At 33.7% G+C, this 23,863-nt stretch overlaps 1 protein-coding gene across 4 annotated transcripts in view; it reads left to right on the top strand.

The window, feature by feature from the left end:
• The window catches only part of LOC123709259 (calcium uptake protein 3, mitochondrial), a 58,678-nt gene extending 37,638 nt beyond the window's left edge, over positions 1-21,040 (top strand). The window contains exons 2-12 of one of the 4 annotated variants that reach the window (XM_045660422.1): positions 12,433-12,574; positions 13,611-13,721; positions 14,530-14,577; positions 14,990-15,072; positions 15,807-15,872; positions 16,694-16,762; positions 17,926-18,096; positions 18,534-18,648; positions 19,339-19,566; positions 20,037-20,194; positions 20,736-21,040. In XM_045660422.1, coding sequence (XP_045516378.1) covers positions 12,433-12,574; positions 13,611-13,721; positions 14,530-14,577; positions 14,990-15,072; positions 15,807-15,872; positions 16,694-16,762; positions 17,926-18,096; positions 18,534-18,648; positions 19,339-19,566; positions 20,037-20,194; positions 20,736-20,807 — 1,263 coding nt within the window. In that variant the 3' untranslated portion in view covers positions 20,808-21,040. The remainder of the gene's footprint in view (positions 1-12,432; positions 12,575-13,610; positions 13,722-14,529; positions 14,578-14,989; positions 15,073-15,806; positions 15,873-16,693; positions 16,763-17,925; positions 18,097-18,533; positions 18,649-19,338; positions 19,567-20,036; positions 20,195-20,735) is intronic. The other 3 variants (XM_045660424.1, XM_045660423.1, XM_045660425.1) reach the window with 3 other exon arrangements.
• The last annotated feature ends 2,823 nt before the right edge of the window (positions 21,041-23,863 follow it).

Consider the following 23,863-nt stretch of genomic DNA (forward strand, 5'->3'; position numbering starts at 1 on the left):
TAAATCATCTTCATTTACGTATTTTATTATCTCGGAGCGTTTAAGATAATGAATCAATTGATTCATCATTTGATAAGATACGTATCGTTATCAGCTGTTTAATATGCAGCGTCAATCTCGTGTCCTCAACCCTAATACATTACGGGATTATATTAGGGCTGGTGCAGAGTAATAATTTAAAAGATATGTATATACGAAATAGCAGATTCTAATGTATAACAATAATTGTATTTATTAATTCACGCCTTCTTCCCAAAGGCATAAATACGTATCTCCACATGATGCAGTCAGTTATGGGAGCCTGTTCTGTTTAAATGTCATATGTATGTGTGTGTATAAATGTGGTGGAACTATCACTAATGACTTATAGACTCACAAAAAAATTGTGTTATTGCTAAAATTTGAGTTAAAGCAATCTTGTTACTTCTTTATGTTGCTTTAGTTATATATTTTTTTTTTGCTTTCAATAAACCTCAACGTTACAGAACAGACAACATTTATTTTTAAATTAAATAAAAAACATGTTCTACAACAGCTGATAAGTTGTTGTTACAGCTTTGTACGTTTCCGTCCAATAGCGTTCCTTCCTTGACAACCCTTACGATTAGTCATTACAGACCTTGATGTAAGGTAATGACAAGTGTTATCGCGTGATGATTAGCTGGATTAAAACATCGCTACTGTACCGTATTTCGAATTTATTTAATGAATACTACTTTATATAACCCGTTTAAAGACAAATCAATATATAAGATATGTATATAGGTAATTTTTTCAATAAGTGTTACGTTTTTATGTATTCATAATATACTGACTGGTTGTGTGACGCCGACCAAATCGAAACTTATTGTTTCGCTGGGATCGAACTACAGAAGCCTGAGTTACACCTTGCTTACCTTATATAAAAGTGTATATATAGACTGAAGAAGTTCCTTAATTATAGGTAGCTTTTACAGATAAGCACAGATAAAAATAGTTGTACTTTCAAGTACCGTTTGTCTATGGAATGCTTATCAATTACAAACATTTCGCCTCTAGAGCCAGCTAGGAGCCTTTATCTAAGACAGGTGGAACAGGTCAGATAAGTTGGCGTCGCTCCAACGCCCCGATCGATTAGTTTCGACCCAATTCACTATTGTCTTCATTCACTAGTAATTAATTCGCGTATAAATACGATAGACGAGATACGGTTTATGGTTGTGATTTCTTAAAGAAAATTTAAGCTTTCACAGCGCTGTCTTACTTTGTGTATCGTGATATTCACCATGACACTTATGGGTGCTGTTTACGCTTTTTTTAAACGTCTTAGATCTGCTCTTGGAACGCAGAGATAGAAGCAGTTGCACCTCGTCCTCCTTTGTATTTTCCGAACTTTCATAATACTCATTTGAATGCATGCGCTTCGTAACGCTATTGCTACATTTAGACACAATTTATTTGCTGAAGTAAATAGATACACTTGTATCTTGCTCAAATTTGCGACATTTGACTCTTCAAATCCGATTTTTATACGCGTTTTGTGACATTATATATACTTTCTACTCAATGTTAAATCATCGCTTTGAGTACATGTAATATTGGCAAAAGTGAGATTGTCGTCAAAAGTAATCTTTCGTTTCGATTTCCGAGATGATATGATGATGATAGATTTATTTTTTATGAATAACGAGTTAAATCGCAAGTGTTAGTTTATGTATAGGTAAAAGCAATATTATAAAACAAAACAAAAATAAATAATGCCTATATTCGAATACTATAATAATTAAATGCTACACCAGTTTGTATAATTATTGTATTTAATATTAGTACACGACCTCCGATGGAATGGCCTTCTCCAAATTCTTCTATTTGTCTCTTGCTACTTACTTGATACTTTGTTCCAAGCTTACCCCGGTATCTTTTCCATTTAATCTTTCCAGATTTGAACGTTTAAATAATTAGTTTTATGATATTGTTTACCTTCATAATTCGCATAATCGACAAATAAATTACGAGAAAGCTGATAGTCGAGTCATGTTGCAATTATTTTTGAAGGTCCGTCCGACATCCGCTGAAAGGAAACCTAGAATCACCAACAGTTTCTAAAGCGCTAACTAGGTGTGAAGATAAGTGCTAATGGCATTAGTTGAAACTGAACGTGATACAGCTGTGATAGATAGATATGTTTATCGGTTAATAGATAGGATAGTTTGTACACGTTATCTAGGTACATTAGGGGCATAAAATAATGTTCCTCTTAACTTTAGCGCTGAGACCGAATTTCAAAACTAAGTAATAATTCAGTAGTTTACCACAGATCTTTATTAATTAAGTCTATCCTCTTATAAAGCTATAGCAAATTAATATCTTTCAAGTATGTGGTATATATATGTTAAGCTTGTGTTTATTAAACGTTACATTATGACATGTTAACTGTCAATAAATTAATAATAATATCGAAAATTGTTTTTATTACAACCAAAATATATTTCCGAGACGCTAAGTCAAAGTAATATACTCTTTCAAAGCTAAGTATAGTAAAGTTTACACAATAACAAGTAAATAGTTGATGTATTTTGCAAAAACAATTAGACCAAATAAAGAAAATGAATATCCGTTCACGTCTCGAAGCAATAAGCTGTGATTAACGATAATCTTGGCACTGCTTAACCACCCCGTGATCCGATACTAACATTAGCAAGGTCTTGCACGTTTGTACCACAGTTTACTGGGTAATAGTGATAAAAAATCCTACAAGCGTGGTAATGGCATTCATAAGCCTCTGACTGATTAATCATGGAAGATACACACACACACAGCCTTACACAGCATAATTACAATTTGAAAGAATCAGGAGACAGCCTTTATGTAGTTTGTAGTGGATCTGTATTTAATTAAATAAAAAACATCTTTAAAATTATATTAAATATAAATGCTACTCACAATACATTTTATTCTTATTTCAATAGTCGAACTACTTGTAAGGCATTCATGGTGTCATACAGGATGATGACTCTTTATGAGCTTAATATTTTTGGCATCATATAAGAGATTTCCGTCTTTGAGTCGTAATTCTTGTCTGAATCAGGTCTCTATGAATTCTTTGCCATTTACCCTTTTCCACGATAAACTAGTATCGATGTACTATGTTTAAACGTCAGCACACGACTTTAATGGCCGGCCATTTGTTACCATAACGGCATTAGACCCAGAACACGGTTATCCAGTGTAGTTATAATTTATTTATGGCGACGTGTTTTATGACCTTAATTTGCGGCGATTCGCCTAACGAGATCTTGTCAAGTGTCGATTATAGCTATCTTGACGCGTATTAAATGATTGACTGTAATTTTCTGTTTACTGTGTCGAATGGATCGGCGGTAATGCGAGGTGATTTTTCATATGTTCTTGATGTTTTAATGTTTAATAACGATGTATGTATCAATGTATGTAGTGTGGACTCAGAATCCAAGTTCGCACTTGCGACAAGGGCAAGGGAAGTAATGATATTTATATTGCTTATAAATATTCCTAACTTGAATTGTCTGAACTTGACAATACTATCAACTTTGGGCCCCGCTATACTAAAGGCACGTGTGAAGTAATTATAAAAATAAACGTCCTAATGTCGAATTAACGTAGAAGAAGAACTGTCTTAATGACAATTGGAATAAAAGTAGGTAATTCGAAATTCAATTTTTTATCGTCGCTAATATTGCCAAGTTAAACAATAGATAAACGTTATAATGATACGTCTAATTATAAGTGTAGGACGCGATATAATTGAGACAAGCTGGCATTTTCCCAGTGACCACCTAATAACTCTTTGATGTGCTTTAAGCCCCGACACACGATCGTTTGGCATCCGTTTGGTGAAACCACAGCGTGTATACTGTTGATTTTGATGGTTTATATTAACTATTTTTTAGGTTAAACATGATCAATTTGGCTGCATTAAAAAGAAGTGTTAATTCCGTACATGGAAGGAAAATTCGTTAAAGTATCACCGTGTCTTAAAAATTTAAAAAATTAAATCCCAGCCGTTTAAACTCCTTTACTAAACCGACTATATATAACTATGACGTCCTCGTGATTTTACTTACAAGATAAATATGATGTATAAAAAAACTAATTTCACATTGAACTACTGTATTGTGCCTAGACTATAGCTGTTTGTGAACGTGATAGATATTTGGAATACACGTGTGCGAGTAAGCACTGTGGTTAACTATTGGAGTAGCGCCAGAAACAAAATTGGATGTGGCTAAAGTTACCAAAAATTACGAGGAAAATGCTATGAATGAAGACGTATAAGGGAAGTTAAAAGTTTCATAGTCCCTCGTAAAATGACGTTATTCAGTGTCATTTTTAAGTAAAAAAAAAGTAAATTATTTGTGCCCCTTTCACAGTTGACACTTTTGTCATAACCAAAAATATTGTTTTTACAATAATATGTCAGTTAGGTTTTTCCATGTAATATATATTTTTTATTTCTTTGCTTATTCCTATTATAAAGTCGCAATATATTGTAGAAGTTAGTTCGTCATAAACCATTGAAGCCAAAATAAACCTTGCCAAATGTTACCGTGCATGTTACGTTGGTTACGATTTTATTTATCTGGTAATAACATTGTAAATGAAACTTTAGTCCTCGTTTTATAGTAATATGTAGTAGTTTCGAGATAACATAAATCGTATTTATTATATACCAATTACAATTGTATGATATGTATAGGCTATATTGAGTTTTCAATAAACCCATTCATTGTAAATGTGCTTTCGTGTTCTCATGTCGTTCTACAAACTTTCACGTGCCCAATAAATAACATGAAACAGTTTAATTTGTCTTTGTAAATTCCTCCAGTGTTTAATGTCACAAATCTCTGGCGCCTACTTACACCTTATTACACAGATTCCCGTTTATTACTCGATTTCTTGTTATTCAAATTTTGGTATAATTTATGAGCTTTATATGGTTGGATTCGGCTGTTTTAGCATCACAGTATTCTATCAGATTATACGCTATACTAGTAACAACTTTTTGATTATATTTTTTTACATTTGCATTTAGTGTCACTTTCTTTCGTAACTTTTTGGTTGTCCCTATTTATATTTTTAACTATAGTGTCCTATAAATCGCTTGCTTTGTTTATAACTCTTGTAAATTGTATTATGTGCAATAAAGTGTAACTAATTACTAAGTTTTAGCAAATGTGTGTTTTGGTTCTTGGACCATATTGTATTATATGTCATAACTTACTTAACACGTTCTTGCTTTGATTTTTCATTACTAATCATATCTAGTGAAAAAATGTAGTTGGAACTACTGCAGTTTAGCTTTTTTGTTTTCTTATATTTAAAATCCGTCAAAAATTTCTTTATTTTAGCATATTTTTGTATGGCACTATACCAAAAGTATTAAAAGGGTATGACAGAATGAATTCCGATCCCATCGTACATCTAATGTCAGCATCCAGACTGATGCTGACCATTCACTAACTGTCACTGTCAAAAATGTCGAACCGTACCATGTTATTGAACATGCTCTAGATTATGACCCGACATTATGAAATACTGTTGTTGTTAAATACAATAGACACATTTCTGTGTTCATTTGTTTAAACTTATTTAACAGGAAACACTGAATGTTACATGTTATATGTCATAGCGCTGACAAGACATTAGGTTATTTCTTTCCCTTACAAGAATTATTGTTAGAAGTTTGAATGTGTTGCACCGCTAACCGCTACCACCTGCTTCACGTTTGTTCATTTACTTGTGGTACTTTATTTAATCATGGCTGGACGGGTGATGTAACTGCGGATGAGGTGCTGAATCTGGCACATGTCACAGGACACAGGACTGACTGACTTCACAGGCTAACTTTCAGTAATGCAGAGCCACGTAAAGAAAATAAGATATCAAAGAAATTCTATAGGTAAACACAAAAGAGATTATTGCATTGCCCTGTGTTGAGATTCACACACTTACCTACTCGGTTATCCCTTAAATAACTTTGAAATACGGTAAGCGTCATTAAACATATCGTATTTTTACTAATATACAAATGTTTCTACAATAGGGACTTTAAAGCTGTCTGAAACAGATTTATTGCGGTCCCCATGTAGCTCCGATTACAAACGAAAGTTAAAAGTGCGTGATGTACGCGATCGTGGTACACGATCGGGTAACAGAAAAAACTTGTCATTGCATTTGTAAAGGTTTATAGTATGAACAAAAGACAATTGAATTTACACTATAATAATACAAGCCATAAGATTCTCCCCTCCATACCTTATAGTATATGTGTTATCCTCTTTTATATAGTGTTATATGTCTGTGTTGTTTTTATTGTGTCGTCATCTTTGTTTTAGGTAACTCTGCTTAGATTAAATTCAATTTATCAAAACTATCCTGTCAGTGTTAGACTTAGAACGCGACATTGGCGGAATGTGGTTTACACAGAAGTCGCCATTAATAAAATAAAGTGAAGTTAAGTGATAATACAAGCCTTCTATTTCAGATACTTTGCATTTAAATACATTTATATTTCTATCATATCATTTTTCTGGGTCCTTTTTTGGCAAAGGCCTCCTCCAGATCCCGCCATTTCTGTCTGCACAGTTTTCTGTGCCAGTCGTTTCCTTAATCTGGTCTCTCCTTCTAAATTATCTTCCTATTTTCCGTTCATATTCTCCGTGTACCTTAATAGTTTAATACTTTGTTGCTCCACTCTTCTGTTTCTCTTACCATGTGCAAATTAACACTATAGGCTAATTTATTGAACAGAGCAAGAGTGTAACACTTGCTTATGAGGAAACCGGCAAGTCTTAGATCCAAGAATCCATATGTCAGGCAGACTGTGTGGCTTTCATAACTAAACTTTCGATCTTCATAATTTACGTACTATAAACCTGAAGGAAGGAGGCCTACCTTAAGGAAGGTTTTAATCAAATACAATCCATAGATAAGAGAGTACTGTTTCTTAAGCCGTAAAGAATGTAAGTTAAAATTGTCTCCGTGCTAATTAAAACAGTGATTTATAAACGTATTATAAATTTAAAAAGATATCGTATATTTAAAAGATCTTAATGGTCATCGGGATTGATTTAAAGCTAATATCAGGTGTTATTTCGTAATTTCAAAGTATCTTAATGGACTTTACTCTCCCAAATTTAATTTAATCGCAATTAGGGAGTTAATGGTGGCTTTGATTGCGTATCGACGCACGTATTTTTACATTACACTATCAAGTTATGTCGCGTTATTTCTTTAAGAAGTTTGAAGAGCGCTTTTAAACTGGATATAGGGCCGGCATAGAGTTGCCAGATTTCCGCGTGTGTATTTAGTTTGATAATATTACTTGAATAGTCTAGTGGCTTCAGTGTGCGATTCTCATCCCTGAGGTCGTAGGTTCGATCCCCGCCTGTGCACCAATGGACTTTCTTTATATGTGTGCATTTGACATTAGCTCAAACGATGAAAACATCGTGAGGAAACTGGCTCGTCTTAGGCCCGAAAAGTTGACGGCGTGCGTCAGGCATAGGAGGCTGATCACCTGCTTGCCGATTAGATTAATTTTCAAATTTTTAAATTTAATTAAATGTTCATGAAACAGATACAGAAATCTGACGCCCAGATCCAAAAAGGTTATAGCGCCACTGATTTATTTTTGATATTACTTGTGTATCAGTAGATATGTATGTATAGCCGCCACCCCTTAATAGAGTAATCGCATTCCATATGTTTCATTGATCATTAAAGTATTCGTTGGTAAGGCGGAGTTATAAAAGGTAACAATTTTGTTTTGCTGAGAATCGAATGTCCTGCCTCCAGTGCCACACTAAAAAGCCTTGGTAACACTCAGTTTAATTATTCACAAGTATCTTTATAATTTCTCTCAAGACATCTTCCAGTTTCATTATTATCAATAAGCTTCTACAATGATCTATATAAATTCCAAATACAAAATATATAGCAGGATGTCAATACATTTATATCAAGATAAATTTATCATATCCTAGTCCAACTTTCCGCTATTCGTCATCAATTGCTAAGCGATACTACCTGCCCTGGTTGGCGCAAGTAGAAATTTATTTATTTCAATTGAATAGGAAGAAACTAATGTTAAATAAAATGAAACTAAGAAAGCCTTTTTCGACCAAACTTAACAATGTTATAACATGTATAGGCCTCCTCCAAAAAATGCCATTTTTCTCTTATACAAGCCACCTGGAGCCAGTATGGGCAGCAGCTGCCAAATAAATGTTATCTGAACTTAGAATATGGAGTCGTCCGAAGAGAAAAGGACTACCCCTTATTTCGAGTGTTGAGTATCCTCATTTCCAAAAGAAGTATTAACAACCATATATAATAACAGTTTCTAAAACCTGTATTACTAGCTATCTTGGTTATCTCGGAGTTTGATTATAACTATAGCATATACATTCTGAGAAATTACCTTCATATAGATGTGAAGAAAACGGCATGTCTTAAACCAAGATGTCATAGAAGTCTGTTAGAAAAAGTGTTAATGAAACAAATACACATAGTGTATTTTACTCCAATATGGTTTACAGGGCTGTACACACAGGCGCCCGTAAATATTATGTATATGTACTATCACGAAAATAATTTATATCGAACTTGTTGCGATGAAGCCGTCTCGTGTCTTTGGTTTATGAAATACTGACAGTATTCAATGTGAATGCCAATCGACGATTAATATAGGCTTCAAAGGCCTATCTAAACTTGTATCAAATGGCTTAATACATATGAATTTAGTATCGACTAAACTTTTTATACATTTTTCCTATTATAATGTATTTTGTTGACAATGTCCAATTACATACAGAGAGTTGGCCTACTGTCTTGAAGTTAGCATATGATTTTCCGTTACACCGTGCAATGCATTGTGTCATCATGGGCAGGCTGACGCTTCAGCGAAGTAATAGGGGTTCATGCATCCAAAAGATGCAAGCATTGTACTCGACCTACCTTAGTATTACAAATAGGGTGAATTGGCCGATGTGTGTGCCCAGGTTCATTCCACATCATGGGCCATAGCTGACCGTGATTCCAACGGCTGAGGCTACGCGCCTTGTCCGCATCCCGCAACGCGATGTTACCGTGCCCTTTCTCGGGTGATTGCTGGTGGCGCCGTAAGGTTTTAGTGGGTAAGCACAATAGCGAGTCCCACATAACCCTTCACGGCGCAAACGTGCCGCGAGAGGGTAGAGTAGCATTTCTACGCATTCTACGCATTTCCCCACGAAAAATACTCATTCAAGGTTGTAGGTTCGAACCCCGACTGAGTACCATTTTTCTTTGTATTTGCAATTTCAGGCAAAGAACGCTGTAAATCTGAAGCCCAAGATTGTAGCGCCACTTTATCCTATTAGAGATTATAATCCTGGTTGAAATTTTTCGATATATCAATATACACATCTCTCGTGTAAAACAAAGGCTTCACGTAATAACGTACACGTAAATTTTGCCTTAAATCGAAAATAATTAAATGTTATATCTATAAACATGTAAGTTATCAAAACGTCTCCATTTATTATGTAATTGACCTTCAAAACTTTCCAATCTGGACACGGTTATAATGAACATTCCCGACATTACAACAACACCGGTAGCAATAAACGGGTGTAGATAAATGTCCGGGTGCACATGATGTATGGACGCCGATCGGCGATTATCGTAATTCATAAATGTGAGAAAATTATTTAATAAAACCTGCTTGAGTACTTAGATTAATTATGCAAGAGTGATGGATTTTAATGGGGTTTACAGTTTTAAAAATTATATTACAGATTACATACGCGTACCACATGGAATTGTGTTCGTTGTGCTATACACATTATTAGAGTGTATTTTGTTGTTAAAAAAATTATAAACTCCCGGCGTTTATGACATTAGCAAACATATTCCCGTCCCCTTATAGTTAGGATAGCCATACCATATGCAAATAAATATTTCAAAGAATAACTATTTTCTAAATCAATCAATTCATCAAATTAGAATTACCTAAATCATATGCGAAGGATATTGAACTTGGAAATACTACCTCCCTTTATCATATTTATGCACGGTTTTAATTTTTTAATAGCTAAATTAAATTTATACACTTATCACCATTATCATTAGTTATGATATGATACATAACAAAACCCTGGTATAATAATAAACAAAAGTTGTATAAATTCGAGAAATGTCTCGGCATCCGAGAAACTTGTCCTGTGCCATATCCCTCCAATTGCTAGACACTTTGTTTTTTATACGTGGGTAATAGAAGATAGCCATAAAACATTGACAATTAATTACTACATGTGCCACGGCGGCTAATTAAATGAAACCTTTTTTAATTTATCACCTACCCTCAGGGTGGCTTATTTATCGCTATATTTGTGACAAAATGCCCGTTCGGCCGCACTGTTCAAACGCAATTTTATTACGCTGATTTAGTGTCGTGATACTGTTTTTTGTAAGATTCATGGAACTCTGTGGTAGGAACAATGAATTTTAACTAGAAATTTTGTTAAGTGTTTTATAGCAGTAGGACAAAGATCTTGCGTTTATATCTCATTATCGTAATAATATGCATTTTGAAAGAGATTTTTGTTTAATAAACATTCAGAATATTCTATATACTAAAATATATGCTAACAGGTGCCTAAGTTAATATGCTTTGATATATTTTATTAATCAACTTGACCGCCTCTGTATTCGCCTAGTTCGCCTAGTTAAGTCGTCGAATATAAGTCTGGATTAGATTTCCGAAGAATAGGTTGTTTTTGCCAGAATTAAAATTAATCAAGAAACCGATATATCTGTTTGGAGTAACGAACGGAAAATATTAATGTGATAAATTTATGTATAGCTAAATAGATTTTAGTTTTTATTATATAAACTATTTTAATCACGTACCGGAAAAGACAAATGGTTAATGGTTATGCGATACGCGGAACCGCAGTCTGCGTTTCGTAGCTAAAATAAAATTCGGAAGGAAAGTCATTATGGTTGGCTATTTGTAGAGTTTTGCGGTCACGCTAAATATGTGTGGGTATTGATAAAGCAGATTTAACCTATCCCCAGTACCAGCTCGTTCCGCTTGACCGTATTCAACGACGTGTCACTTTCCGTGTGGCGTTTGCGTAGAGATGAGGGGTCTCTCCGCATCTTCTACCGCATATACCATGGAGAGTGTTCTGAGGAGATGTTCAGACTAATACCCTCAGCTGTCCACTGAAGTATTTTCGAAACAATTACGACTTAGGGTCCTTCAAGAAAAGAGCGTACCAATATTTGAAAGGCCGTCAACGCACTTGTGAGCTTTCTGGCAATGTGAGTGTCCAAGGGCGCCGGTATTACTTAACATCAGGTGAGCCTCCTGCCCGTTTGCCTCCTGTTACAAAAAAAACCTTTTAGGACTGGATCCCAGATTTGATTTTCTGTTTCGTGATTATTTGCTTTTACTAATAGGCAAATGCGTTCTATGCCTGACGCATCGAGTCGTCGTCGACTTTAAGAGTCCTGGGCATGCCGTCGTCACGATGCTTTCCTTAACCGTTTGCGTGGATGTTAAATGGTCAAGACGCAAAGTACATTGGTGCACAACTAGCTTAGCCTACTTATAACTTTCGATTTTCAATTCCTAGACAATAAACACTTACTTGTATCTGTAACTCTAAACAATGTTAGGTAATGGACACAAATGTATCTTACGATACTCAATATTATTTCGGATTATTAGATGTAACTATAGTTATAAGAAGCAACAAGCCAAACAATCATAATATTTAATTATAAGGTTTTCTTAATGCCCAGTAAACAGTATTGACGCCCAATTATAAACCAAATAACGTATACTAATTTCATAACAAACTTGGGATGTTTAATGTTAATCACTGGGTCCGTATATAGGATATTATAATAATAGTTGACGCCTTCCGGGTGCAGACGTGTTATTTAATTAGTTTCCGAGTAACTCGATCGGTTATTGGCTTAGTGTCTATGCATCTTTGTATGGGTCAGGTATTTTGTAATAAGGCAAACTTAGTGCCAAGTGTAAACAATGATAGTCGTTGATTCATATTGATTGACTTAAAATAAATATCACAAAACTACAGAAATTGGAGGCTTAATTACTTTTCGTTTACGAACCAGACTCACGGAAGATCTATTTCCGTTTTAAGATCTGACAAACATGTCTATGTAATGAAATGTCACTTGAGATCACTTAAGGTAATTTTTTTTGAATTGGAACTTTAGACAAAATATTCTGCGTTCGACTGTGGAACATATCACACATAATTGCCGTTACTGGCCATGCCTGTCAAAAATTGCTTATAACGCCACATAGACTGAGATGGTTTGTAGCACTACATACATACACTGAATTTAAACGTTAATAAAATTATATTTAATCCATCAATTCAATAATTTCAGCAACCCGACGAACTGGTGAAATCGGTGAAATTGACGTCTCGGGAACGGCGGTTCATCAAATTTGCAAGTGTGGAGTATGGAGGACAGCTATATATGACCCCTCAGGATTTTTTGGAGTCGGTGGTCGAGCAGGAACCTCGCCGTAAGTCCTTACATATAAGAAAATTAACTCTTTATTTATATTTGTATGAAGGCGACTTCGAAAAATCACCGAACGGATCTGTGCGGTTGATAGTGTGACTTCTGGGGTAGGATTAATTGCATAATTTAACATGGTCATAGGTAAATGAAAAACGGCTATTGTTGAAGAAAGAAATTCACACGGGTGAAGCTGCGGGCGGTAGCTAATAATAATCATCCAGTGGCGCTACAACATTTATAGACTATTTTTTTATATCCGAGGTGGAAATGCATTTGCGCATCGAAGACTGGGTGAAAAATACCCACTAAAATCACCTCGAGTAGTTGCTCCAAAGCCGCGTTACAGAGGCTCCTGGGTCGCTGTCGCATTTACCGGCACCTCAACGGCATGTTACACTCAAAAACCTCCGGTGCCGGAGGAAACACACTACATAGGAGGTAGGAGATGGGCATATCTTCTCCTATTTACTCCCCGTCTTCTACCCGTAGGATTCATCCTAAAGCGCTCCCTCTCTCGTTCTGCTGTCTCTGTTCTGTAGCCTAACATGCACTGCATTCCATAGCTCGTCACTGCCGACCATTTTTTGTACAACACAAGGCAAAGCAAGCCCCCCCACCACAAAACATTTATAAACCAAGGGCCAAGACCTGGCCTCAGATTGCATCCATTTCTTCATTTTTCTTTCATAGACAAGTAGACGATCTGCCTTCTGTCTGAAGGGTGGACGGTAGTTAGTTCTACTCTCGACACAACATTTATTACATTAATAAAACTAGATTTTTATCACGTGTCGTGTAAACATTTACGCGATCAACTTTTAAATAAGAAACATGAAAAGAATTACTTTGAAAAACTATCGCAATGAAAGCGTTGATAAACGTGAACCGTTCCATTTATTTTATACAAATTATATTAAATTGAATTTGCGAGTCATCAGTTTTAAACATATACGTTCTCAGTATTCTCAAACTCACCTTCCAAGTATTCCCTATTAGTAACCAGTATGAGTACTTAGAACACTGTTACCTGTCGACAGCTCGCCTAAAACGACGCGTGCTCAGCGCTAAAGAGATTGAACAGCTGCGCGACTCAACACCGCAATTGAAACGAGGCTCGTCACAAATGTTTCGCAATATGAGAGATAAAGGTACGTTTAATAGTGTTTATGCTTTGTAAAGAAATCTATACAAAAAACTACACTCTTACCGCCTCTTTGGCTTAGTATAGGATATGGCGCCCTCGGGTTGCCCATAATTGGTAGTTAAAGGTCAATGGCCTTAAACTGTTTAAAATCTCAATGAGATGAGAAAATTAAGCGAACGCAAGTGCGTGGCCTAACAGCATGCTAAGGGAAAGGCTGCATTTCCCTAACATGAGTCATTGCAATGGACTGCATGTGCCTAGTTGAATTGTATGATTTAATATACGTAGGTAACACTGAAAATGTTTAGATATTTAAATGTTTATAATGTAAAATGTTAGAAAAAATTCCCTAGAAGAATTGGCCCACTGCTTTTCTCAGTGGTTCCATAGAATGCGACGATGTTTAGAGAGGAACGGAGATTACTTCGAAAAACAAAAAACTATTGGGAACTTTCTACATTAAGCCGTTTTTTCATTTTCTTAACATTTTTAGTGTTACCTAGGCACTTTAAAGCTAACCTACTAATATAATATTTAGGGCAATATTGTAACTAACTCGGTAATAACCATATAGTCTTATGTCTGCTTGAAGAAATAATGAAATAAATATAATTATTATAAGATATAGTTATATAACTTACACACAAGTGAGCTGTTAGGTTAGTTTTGTACCTTCTTGTAGAAAGTGAATTTGGAAAATTCAAAACCATTAATGCACCACTTTATCTGTGAATTAGCGTAGATGTTAGTTTAAATTGACCAGTGTGCTTAATTTTCAGTAATTTTACTAAAATCATATTTCAATATTTCAGGAATAATTTCATACACGGAATACCTGTTTCTACTCTCGATTTTGACAAGTAAGTTTCAGTTATGTTTAAATAACTCGCGATTTTTAATAATAATGATATTAACAATACAATATGTTATATGTATACTATTAACTTGATTATTTACCTATCTACGAACACGAAGAGACCTCGCCATGTTTCTTTAGAGGATCCTTATGCTCTATGTTGACAATGCTAGGTATTCGTGTCCCTTATACAAATACAAATATATGCTTTTGTTGAACCCTGGCAAGTGACCCACCCAAGCCAAGTCAAGAATCTCGCCCTAGGAAAATCCTATTTCTAATTTGAAAACTCACCAACTGAAGTGAATACGTTTATCAAGTTTTCGTTGGTGAGTTTAGTTTACCTTCTAAAACATTTTGTTAATACAAATATATTTTTAATACACTATATTAATGTTCATAAATTACTATTTCAGAGCCAGCATCCGGTTTCCAGATCGCCTTCAATATGTTCGATACTGATGGCAACCAAAGGGTGGATAAGAATGAGTTTCTAGTCGTAAGTTTTACGTATTTCTATTGATTTTTATATCAACGAAAATGCCAAAATGTTTTTATTTTTCATTAATTCATCAGGTAGAAGGTAAAGTAGATATACCTCGAACAAAGCAAAAGAACTAAACGTATGTATTTGTTTAGGTAATTCCATATTATATGTGTCATGATATTATATAGGTGTATGGATCCTTATTGATTTCTCGAAAACTAAATGGATTTCTCGGATATAAAATAAATTTTATTTATAAACACTAAGTTAGAAATTATTTTTCTTTTCTGTTTAATATAAGGTAAAGAACAGAACAATCAATAAATACTCGCATTTTTTATTATAAAATAAAAATACCTCTGATATTTTCGTTGTTATAATAATTGTATCTTGCATAACTGTACTTAGAAAATTTGGACAGACTATAGAGTAGTGAGTAGTGAGCACTTTCTTTTCTATTAAAAAATATTTGTTATTAAGGCAAAGAAAACTTCTAGATTTTTTAAATATATAATATATATTTATTATAAATATATCTACATTGACTAGATTTCAGTTTAACGTTTTCGGATTCGGAACTATAATAAAAATTAATCTTTAAAAATCTTTGCCTTAATAAAATTGCACTTAGTTTGATTTATATTTAATGAAGTTTCCGGGATCTCCAGCTCCATCTCTTTATATCATATAGTAGCTGTGGCCATTTTTTAGGAATATATGTATTTCCCATGTTGCATGGTATTTAGATTCAACGGCTGCTCGGTGGTTCAGTGAAGGAAAGAAAAGATTTGGACACGTACACTCAACGGGCAGTGAGTTCGATATCGTGTGAATTTTTTTATTGTGGATCGATTTTCGAAAACAACAAAAAAAATATTTTCACTATCATGCAATTAAAAATGCGATCCATGATAATAATTTTTGTTTGAGTTAAAATTTTGTCTTAACCACATCGTCGAATTACTGCTCCTTAACATTACAACTTACAACATATTTAAAAAATTACATTTTTAGACGACGAGTTTAAAAAAAATCTTGCGATTTCATCAAATTGCCATGACGACCACGTAAACTATAACTTTGTATTTGGATCAAGACGTCAAGTTCCGATTCAAATCTTGCCCTAGGGGAGCGTTCAAGTATTACGTCACGCAATTTTTTTAGAGATTCTTGACCCCCACCCCTCATGAAACGTGCCGTACCGTTTTCTGTATCCTTACTATAATGTGGTGTAAAGTCCTGGAAAGTTGAAAATAATATTAACAATAACGCGTAATTCATTGCCCCTGCCCCGTATTGTAATGTTTTACAAGAGGAGAGGGAGGGGCCCCGCAAATTCGTTACGTAATACTTGAACGCTCCCTAGGAGACTTTTAAGGGTAAGATCAAATTTCAGCACTAAGTTACATTTGCGTATGTTTAATTTGACAAACTGGAATCATTGTTCGATATTTAATCTTGCCGTATTTAGAGACGTACCGTCAAAATCCAATGAATAATTGAAACGAATCGTGACGCGATCTTTATATGTAACGACGCTATGTAGATAATAGCTTTATGTATTTTTAATTTTGGAATTTGTAAATATATAACATATATACAATATATTTAAATATGATTTATGGCTTTGTAGCTGCTTTCTCTAGTTTCTGCGAACTCGCTCAAAAATAGAGAAGAGACGAAACCGGCTCAACGTTCGATCGTAAGTTATAAGGAGTGTAATCGTGTTTGCTTTTAAAATAATTAAGAAGAGGAAAACAAAGATATAAGAAAAATATATATCAAAAAAATATTCTGGCCTTAATGGGCACTTGCAAAAAATGGTCAAGTGACCAGGCCGTTGCATTTTTTATATAATGTATAGTAACGCAATAGTGAATAGTTTGCGCGTACGACTCTCGTGCCGTGCGCATTTAACACTGGCTCGTACGGTTAAGGAAAACATCGTACGTAAAAGAACATGAAATTTGTTAGGAATATTGAATAAATTTTCACTGAAGCTATTTTGATAATAAATGCAATCTATCAGAGGTCTGTCGAGACAAATTTAGTTTTCCTGTCCTTATTTTTATCGCAGAACTATTTGTGGTGGTTGGCAATTACACAACTAATCATTCATTAAATAACTTATAAAATCATATCTTAATTTTTGGTAACAACGATCTATAAACCTCAATTGTCATAATGCTCAATTAATGAAATTATACTAATACAATAACAAGTTGATCCTATTTGTTTAATACAGTTTTGTGTTTTGTTTAAATTTTGCTAACCATAACATCGCTATGGAATATAAAAAATGTCAATTAACAATTTATTTGTATGTAATATGTAGTTTAATCCTTTATTTTATATTAATTGTAACTAAGATAATTATTACGAACAAGGGATGTAAATGTACAATATAACACGTCATGTAACTCGTATTTTATTACTAAACTCAGTTTAAAAACAGAATTTTACTTATAACATAACATTTTAAATTCGATTAAGGTAATACAGTCATAGAATCTCATATATTTTTCTCAATTTTCTCACTCAGTTTCTTTTACAAAATTTTCTCATGTTCCGTATACTATAATCAGTTATCACATTTCTATAATAATTTTCGAATATTGGAAATGTTATATTTAAGTGTAGGAGTTTTAACAATATTTACGTTCCATAAAATATCCCTTTCAAAAACTTAAGTTTTGTAAATCTTCTTTTTAGTGACAGATATGTGTTTCTGATACACATCATCAGCTCTCTCTGTCCAACAAACTAATTGGTTTCCCGCAAAAGAATCCGGGCTAGGTTCAAACTATAGACGCAACGCGTGACTGTTCCAAAAATTTTAAGTACTCAATTTTTTTTCTATTTTAGATGGAAAAGATATTTAGTTTCGCTTGGCGAGACAAACGCGGGATCAACGAGGACGATAAAGAGGAGAAGAATGAAGAAAAGAAAGGGAAAGAGGGCAAGGACCCCCAAGACAATTACATCAATGATGATCAGGGACTTCAGAGGAGGCACAATGTGGACACGATGCTTCAGGTTTGTAGCTAATAATATTTCCCTATAGATGGAAGAGAATAGAAGTGATAACGAACGAGCTAGGATTCTGATTAATAAAATAAATTATCTATTAAACTCTCGATGGTCTTGGCGTTATTCTTTTGTTTCTTTAAACAAAAATATTTTTATCTTTGTCTTAGTTTATTTGTACATGTCACCGTAAGATATATATATTTTATTAAGAAAAAATGTTGTGTTGACTAATATTAAAATTTACTTTTGATGCATTTGCATGATTAATAGCCAAGGACAGGGATTGGTTGGTGGACACATGATACTACAAAAATACAGCTGCTAAATGTGATAAATGTACATAAGTCTATTAGTATTGCCGTGAATTAACGCACGACACGTCAACTCGTCGGAGTGAAGAAAGAAGGAAACAATTATATTTAAATACATTTCCAATATTTCAGGTGCATTTCTTCGGTAAGAAAGGCAACAGCGATCTGAAGTTTGAAGGTTTTCGCCAGTTTATGGAGAATTTGCAGACGGAAGTGTTAGAGCTTGAATTTCACGAGTTCTCTAAAGGTTAGGCAACGACTGAATCGTAAACTTATATACGTATTATACTGAAGTAATCGTCTCAAATTTGTAAACATTAATTAAATAAACGAGTTTTTAGTAAAAATCTTACAAAATAAACCTTATTTAACAAATAATTGAGTTTATAGACAATTTATATTCCTAGGTATATATTATTTCGGAACTAACATGAAAAGAGTTATGTGCTTTTCATGTTGTTGTAAAAATGGTTATCATGGTAACACATACATATAATATGCAGACCTTTTAGGTCTGGGCCTCTTGTTTCTGTATCATTTCCGTGATCATATTTAACAGGCAAGTAAAAAAATAAATCAATCAATCAATGGCGCTACAACCTTTTTAGGTCTGGGCCTCAGATCTCTGTATCTGTTTCCTGACGCACATCGCCGACTTTTTGGGTCTCAGGCATGCCGGTTACGTCACGAAATTTTCCTTTACCGGACGAGCAAATGTTAAATGCGCACATATACAGAGTCCATTGGTGCACAGCCGGGGACCAAACCTACGACCCCAGTGATGAGAGTCGCACGTTGGTTATTCTACATTTCATCAGGATGACATGGTTGCCTGGTGGATATTTTTCAGAACTAGTGAAATAATAAACGAATATCTAGTAAAATTAATGATAACATTAAAAATCTATAGAATGTTTGTAGTATTTGTTTCTTTTAGGCCACGAGACAATATCAGAAGTGGATTTTGCGAAAATCCTCCTTCGTTACACGTATTTAGATACAGATGAATACGATATGTACCTCGATCGATTACTGGACCGAGTGAAGTACGGGCAAGGGATCACGTTTCACGAGTTCAAGACGTTTTGTCAGTTTTTGAATAATTTGGAAGACTTCACCATAGCCATGAGGATGTATACGCTGGCTGATCATCCGATATCTAAAGGTTTACACCATTTTTATATTTGACTCACATTATTGTTAATATTCTAGCTTTATTACTGGGGATGTATCCGATACCGTTATATGGGCGTTGCTTTGGGTTCGTTGCAATGCACGGACTATCTATGCCCGGGAAATCCCCGCATTTTATTCAGTTTGTTGTCTCTCTCCCCCGCTTTGTCCCCACGTTTTTAACTGCTATCGCGCGTAGTATTTTTTCTATACCAAATTAAATAAAATACAGATTTACAAATATTTTATCAATGTTTATTTTGAGTAGTAGTTACATGAGTAAGTAAATAAGATTTACCTTTTTGTAGGTAAAATATAAAAAATACGTAGCATTTTTTAGAAGCAACACTTATGAAATATCAGAATTCTACGGAATGATAAATCAGAGTATAGAGTATTAGAATATTCTTAGCATACACATTTATAATAATCATTTAATATAATTGAGATATTATTTTTCAGATGAATTTCACCGAGCCGTAAAAATATGTACTGGAATCGCTCAATCGGAGCACTTAGTGAGTACAGTGTTCGCGATTTTCGATGCGGACGGAGACGGGTTGTTGAGCTATAAGGAGTTCATCGCTATCATGAAGGACAGACTTCATAGGGGATTTAAGGTATTTTCAATTTGATTTATATATATAGATATTCTTAGGGAAACAATAATTGTTTCGGGACCCAAAAAAGTATTACAAGTTATTTCAAAAATTAACCCAACTTTAAATACCTGTCAAATGTTAAGGAAACGCATGTATTTTACAGATCTTAAAAGCCGATTTTGATAAAACTGGAACTGGAAAATGCTGATTAAAATTATAATACAAAGTTGTTCATTTCTTTCACCAGCTCCAAAAACTAGATTATATTTGATTATGATCTGTTTATGTCTACATTATCAGCTTCGTGGCGATAATGTAGGAATATTTTATTATTTCAATTACTAAGACTGTGGATTTTTTTTTAGAATTTGTATGTTTGTCCACTAATTTCATCAGCGAATACTTATATCGATACTTTATTTAAATCAGATATATTCCAATTTAAGAGTCCAAGTTCATCGAAATTGTTTCAGTCGTTATTAGAGTAGCCACGCATTTCTTGTAACACGTATAATATATAAACATAATTATCGGAGATAATTTTATAATTTCATTCCAGTCTTCGGCGAAAAACGAAGGTTGGGAGGCGTTCAAGTCGTGCGTCAAACAAGAAATGAAGAGCGCAGTTTAAACTATTATTTATATGCTAACTTAATGACAACCATAGTGTAGAAAAAAATACATTTTATTATTTATTAATTTACATAAGTTGAAGCAAACCTGTGAAACAGGTTAATAGCGAAATGAGTTACCGTCTTTATTTATTATTATGTAATCTCAGAGATTAACAAACTAACTTAATATTTAGTATTGTCTTTTGTTAAAATAGCTTTTACACATTAAGAAAAACACTTTTTGAACGGATTAAAGCTATGTATTATTTATTATTATTAAAAACTTATAATTATTGTCATAATTCTAACTTTAAAAAAAAATCCGACGTTTCGCGTGCTTTTCAGCGTGCGTGGTCACGGTGACTGTAGGCAAAAGGTGTTAAATGTCAAAATTATCACAGCTGCAGAGAAAGTTGTTTTATCTGTATGTAGCACGCGCAAGAACGCGAAACGTCGGAAAAATTTAAAATTTAGAATTACGTAAATAATTATAAGTTTTTAATAATAATACATAGCTTTAATCCGTTCAAAAAGTGTTTTTCTTAATTTAATATTTATTAAATTATATTTACAACATATAAAAATAACCTTTGATGTGATTTGTCTAGATCTCTTTAATACCATCCTTGCCTCTATTCTCTATACCCTTATCGATAAACGAAAATCAGTGTTGATGTTTTAAACGAGACTCAATATAAACTACCTCGAAACCTATTGAGAGATAAGATGGCGGATAAGTGAGTGTTATTTGTTAATTTAACGACTTTTTTCTATTTTACAATTAAACAATTTGGAAATTAAAATGGTGTCTGAACAGACTTCGCAATTGGTATATTCATGATATAGAAATTAAATGTGTTAATTAGAATTGTCTTTGGTTAACATAGCTTTTACATATTGATAGAAAACAATTTTTTTACCGGATTAAAGCTATTTGTATTATTATAAACTTATAATTATTTACATAATTTAAAATTTTAATTTTTTTCCGACGTTTCGCGTGGTCACGGTGACTGAAGACAAAAGGTGTTGAATGTCAAAAGTATCACAGCTGTAGAGAAAGTTGTGTTATCTGTATTTATTTCCCCGGAGTTGGTCAACTAAAAGATGACGGGTTTTTGCAGAATTTAGTCACGGTGTCCTCAATCCGCGAAAATAGAGAGCAGCAGCAGAGCAGTGTTGGCCTAGTGGCTTCAGTGTGTGACTCTCATCCCTGAGGTCGTAGGTTCGATCTCCGGCTGTGCATCAATGGATTTTCATTCTATGTGCGCATTTAACATTAGCTCGAACGGTGAAGGAAAACATCGTGAGGAAACGGGCTTGCCGTAGACCCAAAAATTCGACGGCGTGTGTTAAGCACTGAAGGCTGATCACCTACTTGCCTATTCGATTAACCAATGATCATGAAACAGATACGGAAATCTGAGGCCCAGACCTAAAGAGCTTGTAACACCATCGATTTTATTTTTTAATTAACAGCATACGATTTTATCGGTAAGAATTACTTTATGATGTTTAATGCTCTAAGGTCACAACAACTGTTTAATTAGATTTTTGAAAGTGATTTTAGAAAATACAAAAATAATTTCAATATAACAAAAAAGTGTTGTGGACTATTAAAAGTACTTCTATGAGTTTGCCAAAGTATCAAACGCGAGTTTAATACGTCGAATATTTGTATTAAAAATCTTGAATAAACATGAAATTGAATCTCGTAACGATTTTGTATGGAAAGCTTGGTCTTATTTAAACATAGATCCATAGATTTCCAATTTGGATATACTTATCTCAATATCCGTAGCGCTCATGTTGCAATTGCGCTTTACAAAACGCACCAAACGCAGTCGCTATTGAGAGTTACATAGAACCGGTGCAAACATTATTGTGTTAATATTGACGAAACTATCCTAAAGTTCGTGAATATTATATCAAAGTTACCAATTATATGATAAGTGAATATTATAGTGAATTTTAACGCTTGTTTGGAAATAAGTTGAATGCTTAATTTAAAAAGTATTTAATCTGCTTATACTAGATTTTAACAAATTTTAACACCTCAATAGATATGCACAAAATAAGATATTTAAGAATGCTGTTTGCGTACAGTGAGATTTTAATTGTATTTTTTGTCGGATTGTTGCTTAATACATTATTGTTATGGTCAGTAATAGTTTGTTACGTTATTTCTTGTGTTACTGTAGACGTCTAAAGCTGTTAACAACGTCGTCATTCTAAATGTCATATATGTCTAAATGTGCTTTGACAGCCGTTAATTTTCATAGAAATAAAATTCAATTAATGATACGATGATTACGATAATATCTGTTTTTATTTATTCACAAAATTGTTTTACCTTAACAGTCACAACTAATGCGATACAGTAATTAGTATGGTCCTGCTATACTAAGTATACATTTACGGATCTCTGTAAAACCATACTGGTTTAGATTTCTAGAATTGGCTGTAACATAGTGAAAATCGTAATCAATGTCTAAATAATACTTTAAATATAGCGCTGATGTGCAGTTCTTATATTATATATAATAATTATTTACCTACTGGCCATTAAAATATTGTTTACTGTGTACTTAATTCTGGTTGTTATTAACAGTATTAATAATGAAAATGTTACCGTTATTATATGCTAGTCATATTGTAAGTCAGTGAATAAAAAGTCACGTCAAACTTCATGCTTTTTTGAATTTATAGCGAGGCTTTACTAAATTTATCAAAATGCTTTTCGCTTAATTCGTCAGAATAATCGTTGATTCAAATATCACGAAGTTTGGAGATGTTTATGCAATTTTTTGTTGTTTAATTTTTTCCCTTTAAGTTAATATAGTATTTATACTTTAAGATATTTGCAGTTTAGACGTATTGCTCTCTCTTCCTCTTTCCTCTCCGATCTCGCTAAGAGTAGTCGTTTATAACCCGTATTTAATTTAAATAGGTTTGATGTTTTTTTTCTTCAAAATTAACTAAAAGTAAATCAATACCAAGTATTAGGATAACAGTGCATCGCAGGAGTAACCATCATTTTTACATTACTGCCTACTTGCTGACGCCAAACCCC

Source organism: Pieris brassicae, chromosome 5 (genome assembly GCF_905147105.1).
Source record: "Pieris brassicae chromosome 5, ilPieBrab1.1, whole genome shotgun sequence".
In the NCBI taxonomy this organism is placed as follows: Eukaryota; Metazoa; Arthropoda; class Insecta; order Lepidoptera; family Pieridae; genus Pieris; species Pieris brassicae.